The sequence below is a fragment of the Ixodes scapularis genome, unplaced genomic scaffold, assembly GCF_016920785.2.
Source record: "Ixodes scapularis isolate PalLabHiFi unplaced genomic scaffold, ASM1692078v2 PGA_scaffold12__126_contigs__length_90152505, whole genome shotgun sequence".
Classification (NCBI taxonomy): domain Eukaryota; kingdom Metazoa; phylum Arthropoda; class Arachnida; order Ixodida; family Ixodidae; genus Ixodes; species Ixodes scapularis.
Window position 1 is genome coordinate 1636840 of NW_024609838.1, and position 12605 is coordinate 1649444.

The 12605-nt window shown below is 47.4% G+C and overlaps 1 protein-coding gene across 1 annotated transcript; it reads right to left on the minus strand.

The window, feature by feature from the left end:
* Nucleotides 1–1256: 1256 nt before the first annotated feature.
* LOC120836774 lies at nt 1257–1814 on the minus strand. Its single transcript, XM_040205824.1, has one exon. The coding sequence runs from the start codon at nt 1812–1814 to the stop codon at nt 1257–1259; it is 558 nt and encodes a 185-aa protein (XP_040061758.1).
* Nucleotides 1815–12605: the final 10791 nt, after the last annotated feature.

Here is a 12605-nt window from a genome sequence, read left to right on the forward strand (position 1 = left end):
GTATCAGCAGAGCTAGGAAACTACTACCAGCTTCGTCTATGATCATCTATGCAAACTTGATGTTCACATCCCAGCCGAACATTTTCACGCAAACCGCAGCAATTCGGACGTCCGTAACGCCACGAACATCGGTTCCACTATCCAGAAGTCATGCTGATAACTCCCTCCTTATCTCGACACGAGTGGACACTCGCAGTGGACACCTCTCTTTCCCCCTTTTCTTTTATCTTTCTTTCTTTTTTTTTTTTTGCCCCTTCCTTTTTCTGCTAATTGAACAGATGTCCCTCCACTTTAGGAGAAGGATGTTGGAGTAGAAAAAGTAAATAAAAAATAGATAGAAAGGAAAAATCGAAGAAGCGAAAAACTAGGAAGAATTTAAGTAGAATCTTATCTAAGAACGTATCTAGTCCCGATTGTAGGCGTTTTGTGACGTCAACCGTATTCCTTTTTTTTTTCTTTTTTTGGTCGCCAAATAGGATTTTTTTGCGGTCTGTTTCGATATCTTCACGCGTCTCTGAGTGTCAATGAAGATGACTCTTTGGCATCCTTTATATCGTGCACGTTTCGATTACTTCACCTTTCTTTTTTCTGTTGTGATATTATTTTGTACAATCTCTCCACGAAACTTCTCAATTAACTGTTCCTTCCTTGTTTTACTGTTTTTTTGGGGGCGTTGCTCTGCGCGGCGCGACATTTCCTGGGGCACAGGCAAGAACCATGCGCGCCACGAGAGGCGATAACTTGTTTCCTTGCCTATCGTAGCTTTCCCTCCCATATCTATATAAGGTTTCATAATTTCCCTGTCAGTACTGATAGTCTCTCTTCTATATGTGTGGTCGGCCACCGAGGTGACCCTGAGGCAATATTACTACTAAATCCCTCCCATATCTATATAAGGTTTCATAATTTCCCTGTCTGCACTGATAGTCTCTCTTCTATATGTCTGGTCGGCCACCTCGGTGAGGCAGTATTACTACTAAATCCCTCCCATATCTATTGTTATGTATCAATGCACAGTATCCACTTCCGAAACCGTTCCAGTCACCTGTGGCCAGTCCCGCGTACGTTCGCTCTTCACTGCCGCTTCTTCCTCTTTAATCTCGTTCCCCCGCGCATCCGCGGGACGGGCCCGTTCGGTACCGCGCTATTCCTCACAATCCTCCCCCCTTAGAAAGCGAAGTCCGGTCGGTCCTCGCAGAACTTCAACAGCTGGTCCACATGTGCCAGTCCCGCCAGTCTTCCAGTTCTTTGGTCCCTCAGACGATATCATTGGCCCCCACTTTCCCCACCACCACGAAAGGTCCCGAACGTCTTGGAGCCTGTTTTGCTGCCACTCCTTTGCTGGCATCACTGAGGGTGTGCAGGTCGCGTAGTACTGTGTCACCTATTTGGGACTCCGACTGCTGTCGGGTTCGACTGTAGTAACGCCGCTGTTGCTCTTGCGCTTTTCTTTGGTTCTCCAGAGCAAACTCATACGCGTCCTGTAGTCTAGACGTCAAATCTGCCACGAAACCCGGCGTAGCCCTGATTGGTAAAGGGAGTTGGCCGGGGTTTTGTTCCCAAGGGCAGCGGAGCTGGCGCCTATAACACAAAAGGTCAGGTGAGTACCCTGTGGTGACGCTCTCACAGGTTCGCATTGCAAAGGCGACATCTCGGTGGTGTTGATCCAAGTCACGATGGGCACTGCAATATGCCATCAGGCACTGCTTTACTGTCGCATTATGCCGCTCCACCAGCCAGCCGCTCCACCAGCCTACAACGAAGATTATCAAATCTTCGTAGTAGGGCCGAAATTTCCGGATGTTCAGTGCCATGTTGCTGAACCGCGTCCTCCTCCGAGGGCTGCTGGGCGTCTTGATTCTGGTTGGGTTCCTGGTGCGCGACTTGATGAGACTCTGCAAACAACTCCTGCAGACTGTACACCTCCTCACCCAGCCGGGGATGGACTGGCACCCTAGAGCCAACGTCCCGGACAAAGGGGATTAGGGCCTGTGGTTCATTTCCCGGAGTCCAAGAGTTCAGAGACACATAAACCGAGATGTTAAAGGCATTCAGAAAATCCCTACCAAGTACAATGTCTCGGCAGAGGCCTGGCATATGCAGGAATCGCTGCTTCCTGGATCCTCCGGGCCAGTGTATTCTGCACCTAGTTGAAGGCGTAATCTCGGCCCAGTCCGCTGTAGGACGTAGGCCTCGTCGTTCCTCCTTGACGCCCACACCAGTGGCTGTGGCTGCCTCCATTGCTTCATCTCCCATTAAGCTGGCGCTAAACCCCGTGTCCAAAAGCGCCTTGAATGTGAACTTCCCAATACGAAGCTCTGACAATGGCTCCTTGCCGCCAGCTGTTGCAGCTACCTGCACTGTGGTGTCGTAGAGGCCCGCCGGAGTGGCCTCTACTGCCAAGAGTTTCCCTGGCACTTCGCTTGCTTGTGGCCAAGCTGGCCACACTTGAAACAGCGTGGTGAGCCCTGGCGTCTAGCGGTGGGACATTGTCGTTGCATATGTCCGATGCCGCCACAACGATGGCACTGGATCTGTGGAGGCTGGTTGGTTGCTGGGTACTGGTGAAGACTGCTGTGCAGGCCCGTCTGGTGGATCATTCTCACTGCTCCGACTGCACTCAGCTGGTCTCGATAGTATGATGGCTGGAGGGATGCCGGATGCAGGGGCCAGGCCTGGCTAGAAACTGGTGGTGGCACTGGTTCCGCTGCCACCGCAGGACTTTGAGCATGAGTCGTTGCACTCTTGCTGTAGAAGGCAAGGTCCCGTGCAACTTGGTTGGTGGGCTGTGGCGGGGGAACATACTGCACCCGCCGCCATACTCTTTCCATTAGCACATCCGCTGCCTGCGCAAGCTCTTTCAGGCTCGCAAAGGTCTTACCTGCACAGAGGTCTTGGAACTGAGGGTGCATTTGCTCCAACACTCGCTGGACTTTTTCGGCCTCAGTCACATCCTCGCCGATCCTGTCATAGTACGAGGCTATAACATAGATGAACTGTTTAAGGTTCTCCTCCGGGTGTTGAGTTCGGAGCCTCAGTTCTTGTTTTAGGCGTTTCTTTTCGTCGACGGGTGCGAACTGCTTTCGGAAAGCGGTAGCAAACGTTGACCAGTCGGCGAAGTTCTCTGTGAACCGAAACCCCAGTTTCGCGCTCCCCTGGAGGGCTGCAGGTACGACCCGCCTAAGCCGGTCCTCGAGTTTCAGGCCGTGAACGAGGCAAAAGTTCTCCAGGTGGTCCAGGAACTCATCTGGCGACTGCACATCTCCGAAACCGATGAATTTCGGGGGCTGAACGGGGACCAGTCGTGGGCGCGTCGAGTCTTGGTCATCCGTTGTGCTGGCCTCAGTGACAGCCGCCGCGACGAAGGGCGCCGCTCCCTCTTCCGTGGCTCGTATCGGAGTAGCAAACAAAAGTTCACGAACGTGGGCCGCGATCTTCTCCCGCTGTAGCGGTGTCCCGTCTGTTTGTTGCAGCAGTGTCTGAAGAAGCTCCGGTGGCACGAACACCGACGGTTGGTTCATTTTAAGCAACGGACGAGCCCCCACTTGTTATGTATCAATGCACAGTATCCACTTCCGAAACCGTTCCAGTCACCTGCGGCCAGTCCCGCGTACGTTCGCTCTTCACTGCCGCTTATTTCTCTTTACCCTCGTCCCCCCGCGCATCCGCGGGACTGGCCCATTCGGTGCCGCGCTATCCCTCACAATATATAAGGTTTCGTAATTTCCCTGTCTGTACTGATAGTCTCTCTTCTATATGTCTGGTCGGCCTTCTCGGTGACCCTGAGGCAGTATTACTAGTGAATCCCTCCCATATCTATATAAGGTTTCATAATTTCCCTGTCTGTACTGATAGTCTCTCTTCTATATGTGTGGTCGGCCACCTCAGTGACCCTGAGGCAGTATTACTACTACATCCCTCCCATATCTATATAAGGTTTCATAATTTCCCTGTCTGTACTGATAGTTTCTCTTAGTCTCTTCTATATGTCTGCTCGGCCACCTCGGTGACCCTGAGGCAGTATTACTACTAAATCCCTCCCACATCTATATAAGGTTTCATAATTCCCCTGTCTGCACTGATAGTCTCTCTTCTATATGTCTGGTCGGCCACCTCGGTGATTCTGAGGCAGTATTACTACTAAATCCCTCCCACATCTATATAAGGTTTCATAATTTACCTGTCTGTACTGATAGTCTCTCTTCTATATGTGTGGTCGGCCACCTGGGTGACCCTGAGGCAGTATTACTACTAAATCCCTCCCATATCTATATAAGGTTTTATAATTTCCCTGTCTATACTGATAGTCTCTTTTCTATATGTCTGGTCGGCCACCTCGGTGACCCTGAGGCAGTATTACTACTAAATCCCTCCCATATCTATATAAGGTTTCATAATTTCCCTGTCTGTACTGATAGTCTCTCTTCTATATGTCTGGTCGGCCACCTCGGTGACCCTGAGGCAGTATTACTACTAAATCCCTCCCACATCTATATAAGGTTTCATAATTTACCTGTCTGTACTGATAGTCTCTCTTCTATATGTGTGGTCGGCCACCTCGGTGACCCTGAGGCAGTATTACTACTAAATCCCTCCCATATCTATATAAGGTTTCATAATTTCCCTGTCTGTACTGATAGTCTTTCTTCTATATGTCTGGTCGGCCACCTCGGTGACCCTGAGGCAGTATTACTACTAAATCCCTCCCATATCTATATAAGGTTTCATAATTTCCCTGTCTGTACTGATAGTCTCTCTTCTATATGTCTGGTCGGCCACCTCGGTGACCCTGAGGCAGTATTACTACTAAATCCCTCCCACATCTATATAAGGTTTCATAATTTACCTGTCTGTACTGATAGTCTCTCTTATATATGTCTGGTCGGCCACCTCGGTGACCCTGAGGCAGTATTACTACTAAATCCCTCCCATATCTATATAAGGTTTCATAATTTCCCTGTCTGTACTGATAGTCTCTCTTCTATATGTCTGGTCGGCCACCTCGGTGACCCTGAGGCAGTATTACTACTAAATCCCTCCCATATCTATATAAGGTTTCATAATTTCCCTGTCTGTACTGATAGTCTCTCTTCTATATGTCTGGTCGGCCACCTCGGTGACCCTGAGGCAGTATTACTACTAAATCCCTCCCACATCTATATAAGGTTTCATAATTTACCTGTCTGTAATGATAGTCTCTCTTCTATATGTGTGGTCGGCCACCTGGGTGACCCTGAGGCAGTATTACTACTAAATCCCTCCCATATCTATATAAGGTTTCATAATTTACCTGTTTGTACTGATAGTCTCTCTTCTATATGTCTGGTCGGCCACCTCGGTGACCCTGAGGCAGTATTACTAGTAAATCCCTCCCATATCTATATAAGGTTTCATAATTTTCTTGTCTGTACTGATAGTCTCTTTTCTATATGTCTGGTCGGCCACCTCGGTGACCCTGAGGCAGTATTACTACTAAATCCCTCCCATATCTATATAAGGTTTCATAATTTACCTGTTTGTACTGATAGTCTCTCTTATATATGTCTGGTCGGCCACCTCGGTGACTCTGAGGCAGTATTACTAGTAAATCCCTCCTATATCTATATAAGGTTTCATAATTTACCTGTCTGTACTGATAGTCTCTTTTCAATATGTCTGGTCGGCCACCTCGGTGACCCTGAGGCAGTATTACTACTAAATCCCTCCCATATCTATATAAGGTTTCATAATTTACCTGTTTGTACTGATAGTCTCTCTTCTATATGTCTGGTCGGCAACCTCGGTGACTCTGAGGCAGTATTACTACTAAATCCCTCCCATACCTATATAAGGTTTCATAATTTACCTGTTTGTACTGATAGTCTCTCTTATATATGTCTGGTCGGCCACCTCGGTGACTCTGAGGCAGTATTACTAGTAAATCCCTCCCATATCTATATAAGGTTTCATAATTTCCCTGTCCGTACTGATAGTCTCTTTTCTATATGTCTGGTCGGCCACCTGGGTGACCCTGAGGCAGTATTACTACTAAATCCCTCCCATATCTATATAAGGTTTCATAATTTCCCTGTCTGTACTGATAGTCTCTTTTCTATATGTCTGGTCGGCCACCTCGGTGACCCTGAGGCAGTATTACTACTAAATCCCTCCCATATCTATATAAGGTTTCATAATTTACCTGTTTGTACTGATAGTCTCTCTTATATATGTCTGGTCGGCCACCTCGGTGACTCTGAGGCAGTATTACTAGTAAATCCCTCCCATATCTATATAAGGTTTCATAATTTACCTGTTTGTACTGATAGTCTCTCTTCTATATGTCTGGTCGGCCACCTCGGTGACCCTGAGGCAGTATTACTAGTAAATCCCTCCCATATCTATATAAGGTTTCATAATTTTCTTGTCTGTACTGATAGTCTCTTTTCTATATGTCTGGTCGGCCACCTCGGTGACCCTGAGGCAGTATTACTACTAAATCCCTCCCATATCTATATAAGGTTTCATAATTTACCTGTTTGTACTGATAGTCTCTCTTATATATGTCTGGTCGGCCACCTCGGTGACTCTGAGGCAGTATTACTAGTAAATCCCTCCTATATCTATATAAGGTTTCATAATTTACCTGTCTGTACTGATAGTCTCTTTTCAATATGTCTGGTCGGCCACCTCGGTGACCCTGAGGCAGTATTACTACTAAATCCCTCCCATATCTATATAAGGTTTCATAATTTACCTGTTTGTACTGATAGTCTCTCTTCTATATGTCTGGTCGGCAACCTCGGTGACTCTGAGGCAGTATTACTACTAAATCCCTCCCATATCTATATAAGGTTTCATAATTTACCTGTTTGTACTGATAGTCTCTCTTATATATGTCTGGTCGGCCACCTCGGTGACTCTGAGGCAGTATTACTAGTAAATCCCTCCCATATCTATATAAGGTTTCATAATTTCCCTGTCCGTACTGATAGTCTCTTTTCTATATGTCTGGTCGGCCACCTGGGTGACCCTGAGGCAGTATTACTACTAAATCCCTCCCATATCTATATAAGGTTTCATAATTTACCTGTTTGTACTGATAGTCTCTCTTCTATATGTCTGGTCGGCCACCTCGGTGACCCTGAGGCAGTATTACTACTAAATCCCTCCCATATCTATATAAGGTTTCATAATTTACCTGTTTGTACTGATAGTCTCTCTTATATATGTCTGGTCGGCCACCTCGGTGACTCTGAGGCAGTATTACTAGTAAATCCCTCCCATATCTATATAAGGTTTCATAATTTCCCTGTCTGTACTGATAGTCTCTTTTCTATATGTCTGGTCGGCCACCTCGGTGACCCTGAGGCAGTATTACTACTAAATCCCTCCCATATCTATATAAGGTTTCATAATTTACCTGTTTGTACTGATAGTCTCTCTTCTATATGTCTGGTCGGCCACCTCGGTGACCCTGAGGCAGTATTACTACTAAATCCCTCCCATATCTATATAAGGTTTCATAATTTACCTGTTTGTACTGATAGTCTCTCTTATATATGTCTGGTCGGCCACCTCGGTGACTCTGAGGCAGTATTACTAGTAAATCCCTCCTATATCTATATAAGGTTTCATAATTTACCTGTCTGTACTGATAGTCTCTTTTCAATATGTCTGGTCGGCCACCTCGGTGACCCTGAGGCAGTATTACTACTAAATCCCTCCCATATCTATATAAGGTTTCATAATTTACCTGTTTGTACTGATAGTCTCTCTTCTATATGTCTGGTCGGCAACCTCGGTGACTCTGAGGCAGTATTACTACTAAATCCCTCCCATATCTATATAAGGTTTCATAATTTACCTGTTTGTACTGATAGTCTCTCTTATATATGTCTGGTCGGCCACCTCGGTGACTCTGAGGCAGTATTACTAGTAAATCCCTCCCATATCTATATAAGGTTTCATAATTTCCCTGTCCGTACTGATAGTCTCTTTTCTATATGTCTGGTCGGCCACCTGGGTGACCCTGAGGCAGTATTACTACTAAATCCCTCCCATATCTATATAAGGTTTCATAATTTCCCTGTCTGTACTGATAGTCTCTTTTCTATATGTCTGGTCGGCCACCTCGGTGACCCTGAGGCAGTATTACTACTAAATCCCTCCCATATCTATATAAGGTTTCATAATTTACCTGTTTGTACTGATAGTCTCTCTTCTATATGTCTGGTCGGCCACCTCGGTGACCCTGAGGCAGTATTACTACTAAATCCCTCCCATATCTATATAAGGTTTCATACTCGTGGAAATGGAGCGTGCTGGTTAAGTTACGGTGTTTGTGGAGAATAACATAGAGGACGAAAACAGGACGACACGTTTCTCCAACTGGCAGCATACATTTATTTTGACGCCCGTCACCGAACGCGGCAGTCACCGCGCAGAGTTGGAAGGGTTGAGGAGGACAGAGAAGGAAGGGAGGGTGGGGGTGGAGAGAGGATGGAGATGGAGGGAAAGAGAAACATGTTTTTAGCCGGCAGCGCACGCCGAAGTCAAAAAAGGGGGGGGGGGGGGGGTAATAAGGGAAGTGACCTTGAGGAGGGAAGGGCGACCCTACTTCAAAGGCGCCACGTTTGTCGCAACTCCGGACACAGAAAGGAAACGTCGGCGTCGGAGAGACAAAGCGATGGGGACCCGATGTTTTGTGGTGAATGGCGCATAGCGAAGGCTTCGATGATCTCGCGGCCGTATCTTGACCTGTGTGTGCCCACTGTCGTGGTGGCCGGAAACTCTGGTTCGCAGGAGGGGCAAGAACCGACGTGCTGGGCAATTGGGTGCAGGGAATGGACGGATGGGTTGGAAGCCGCCTGTTGTACCTCGTTGGCGTTCTCCCTTAGACGGTCGTTTAGACATCGGCCTGTCTGGCCGATGTATTGCGCGCCGCACCCGAGCGGGATCGAGTAGACGCTGGCCTGTCTACAAGGAACGAACTTGGTAGCGTGTTTTTTGGAGCACGGCTTTGGGGCGGTTGGGTTGTTGACCTTCCTGCAGAGCGAGGAGAGCCTGAGGCGACATGAAAAGAACACCTGCGTGTCATGTCGGAGTGCTAGCGATTTGATTCTGTGGGAGACGTTGTGCACGTATGGAATGCACGCGAAGCGGGATGCGCGTGGCCTGCTCTTAGGTTGTGTGCCGGAGGCCTGGGCTGTCATAATGCGTTTTAATCGGGTCTCAAGTAAGTCTTTTGGGTAGCCCGCTTTGACGAGGCGGGTGAGCTGTAGGGAGCAGCTCGTCGAGATTAAGTGAGAGCATGACTTGGATCGGGATGAGGTTAGGAGGTTATGAACGATTCCGCTTTTGACGTTTTTTGAATGGTTACTGTGGAAGGGAAGCACTGGTTTGCATGATCTTTGCTGGAAGGACCAGCAAATGCCGGAATCCGAGGGGTGAAGGCGAAGATCCAAGAACTGTAGTCCGTTCTGTGTGGGGGCCTCGCTGGTAAATTTTAGACCGAACGAATTATCTGAGAATATCTGCTCAATATTTTTAGGATCTGAGGTGGCTTGGTGAACGATAAGGTAGTCATCCACATATCGGAAGACGGAAGTGCCCTGGGCGAGAGTTGTGAGGGCCTCGGAAACCCGCCTATCGACGAAGAACAAGTAGATCTCACTCAAGATGGGGGCGAGGCACGAGCCGATGCAAACCCCCGTCTTCTGGGCGTAGATTCTTCCCTCGTGCTCCACTAGGGTTGAGCGTAGGTAGAGGTCGATGAGGTCCAGAAACCCCGACGCAGAGATCCCCGCTGAGTCCTGGAACCTGACCGCGCCGTGGAGGTGTATGGCCTCGCTGATGAAACAGAGCATGGTGGGGATATCTAGGCTATAATACATGTCGACTATATCAAGTGAGAAAACGGCGACGGTGTTCTGGGCGGAATGGAGTTCCTCTAGGGGCTTTATCAAGGCTGAGGAGTTGTCAATGCGGAAGGGGTGAGGGAGATCAAGGACTGAGAGTTGCTTTTGTAGAAACAAGGCCAAGGGTCTCTGCCAGCAGCCTTTTTCAGAGATAATGCTGCGGAGTGGAATGTCTGGTTTATGGGTTTTGGCCGAGAAAAAGATAGAAAGGTATTGCTGAGAAGGCAGGCTGATTAAGCTCTTAAGAGAGGGAAGGTTCAGAGAGTCGCAGAGGGCTTTGGCCTCGGATCGAAGTGAGCCAGAAGGCCGGGCCCTGAGGGGCCTGAAATTCTTACATAGGGCGGCCCCCACCCTCCCTTCCCCTCCACCCCCACCCTCCCTTCCTTCTCTGTCCTCCTCAACCCTTCCAACTCTGCGCGGTGACTGCCGCGTTCGGTGACGGGCGTCAAAATAAATGTATGCTGCCAGTTGGAGAAACGTGTCGTCCTGTTTTCGTCCTCTATGTTATTCTCCACAAACACCGTAAGGTTTCATAATTTACCTGTTTGTACTGATAGTCTCTCTTCTATATGTCTGGTCGGCCACCTCGGTGACTCTGAGGCAGTATTACTACTAAATCCCTCCCATATCTATATAAGGTTTCATAATTTACCTGTTTGTACTGATAGTCTCTCTTCTATATGTCTGGTCGGCCACCTCGGTGACTCTGAGGCAGTATATTACTAGTAAATCCCTCCCATATCTATATAAGGTTTCATAATTTCCCTGTCTGTACTGATAGTCTCTTTTCTATATGTCTGGTCGGCCACCTGGGTGACCCTGAGGCAGTATTACTACTAAATCCCTCCCATATCTATATAAGGTTTCATAATTTCCCTGTCTGTACTGATAGTCTCTTTTCTATATGTCTGGTCGGCCACCTGGGTGACCCTGAGGCAGTATTACTACTAAATCCCTCCCATATCTATATAAGGTTTCATAATTTACCTGTTTGTACTGATAGCCTCTCTTATATATGTCTGGTCGGCCACCTCGGTGACCCTGAGGCAGTATTACTACTAAATCCCTCCCATATCTATATAAGGTTTCATAATTTACCTGTTTGTACTGATAGTCTCTCTTCTATATGTCTGGTCGGCCACCTCGGTGACCCTGAGGCAGTATTACTACTAAATCCCTCCCATATCTATATAAGGTTTCATAATTTACCTGTTTGTACTGATAGTCTCTCTTATATATGTCTGGTCGGCCACCTCGGTGACTCTGAGGCAGTATTACTAGTAAATCCCTCCCATATCTATATAAGGTTTTATAATTTCCCTGTCTGTACTGATAGTCTCTTTTCTATATGTCTGGTCGGCCACCTCGGTGACCCTGAGGCAGTATTACTACTAAATCCCTCCCATATCTATATAAGGTTTCATAATTTACCTGTTTGTACTGATAGTCTCTCTTCTATATGTCTGGTCGGCCACCTCGGTGACTCTGAGGCACTATTACTAGTATTGGTGTTCCCGGTAACGCGTTCCTGTTTTTCTGTAACCTTAGTAACGTACTCGTCACATCTTGGGAGCAGTAACGTATAAATTATAACGTACGTTACTTTATTTGAGTGACGGCAAAGGTAGTTAGTTACTCGTTATATATTTTCCCCAATACTTCAAAAATATTTCACTTCCATTTTTTTCTATGTGCGAAGCTATTGGCGATTTCAGCGAAATCGAGGCCGCGTAGCGCCAACGCAGAAAAGCTCAAGAAAAGAAGTCGTTCTGACTCTGTCGTCTGCTATCAATGCTTGATTCTCGAAGGCGGCATAGAAACAAACTTCGTTTCCAGTAATTATTTTTATGCTTCCGCGGTGCCGTTTCTACGCACTGACCATAAGAAGATTTCTACCGTTTAAAATCGCTTTTCTTTTATATGTAACACCGGTTTTATGCTGCAGCGCAAGAAATTTATGGTGGTCCGTGTGCTGAATGACGATAACGCTACCTCCTTTCGTCCGCCATTTTGCCTGACTAGCGCGCCCCTATAGTAGTTTGCAAGAGTCGCGAATATGCATTCTTGCACGCATCCCACATACCTTCAAAATAAAAACCGTAAAAAAAAAAAGATACGTTATTATTTTTTTTTCAAGCCATGGTGAGTGGAGATGTCAGACTCAGGAGATTCTGAGATCGTATTTTCTTCCTTCTCATCAGACACGACTGAGCCAAGTCATCGAACAAGCCGCGACTTGCTGCCCCTTGTCGGAGATAGACGAGGCTCTTAGTGATAGTGGGGGGGGGGGGGGGGGGGGGGCAGATAACCAGGAGCTGAATCTCGAAACTGATAACGACTCGGGGAGCGGAGTGGGATTTTGCTTTATTTGATCTCGTCTGAACGTCTCGCACCCGGCAACAAGGAACGCCTTCTTCCTGGACATTGTCCTTTTTGTCATTGCGAAGACGTGTCTCATCAGCGTCTCCGATAGCTGAGGAGGAACACTGGTCTGCTCGGATTGACCTTATCAAGAAGTAATATATCTGCGCGTATACACTTCAGCTCGAGAGTCCTGTGCGGCATTGCTGGAAAGCTGCGTGACTTTAAAGAAGTCCTGTTTCATGCGCTAAAACTTTTGTAAGAAAAGATATTTTGGCGAGATGGCGTGCTCTCGAGTGCCACACAAGGCCATGGTCCGCGAAAGCTTTCACAGACTGTGGCTGTTTC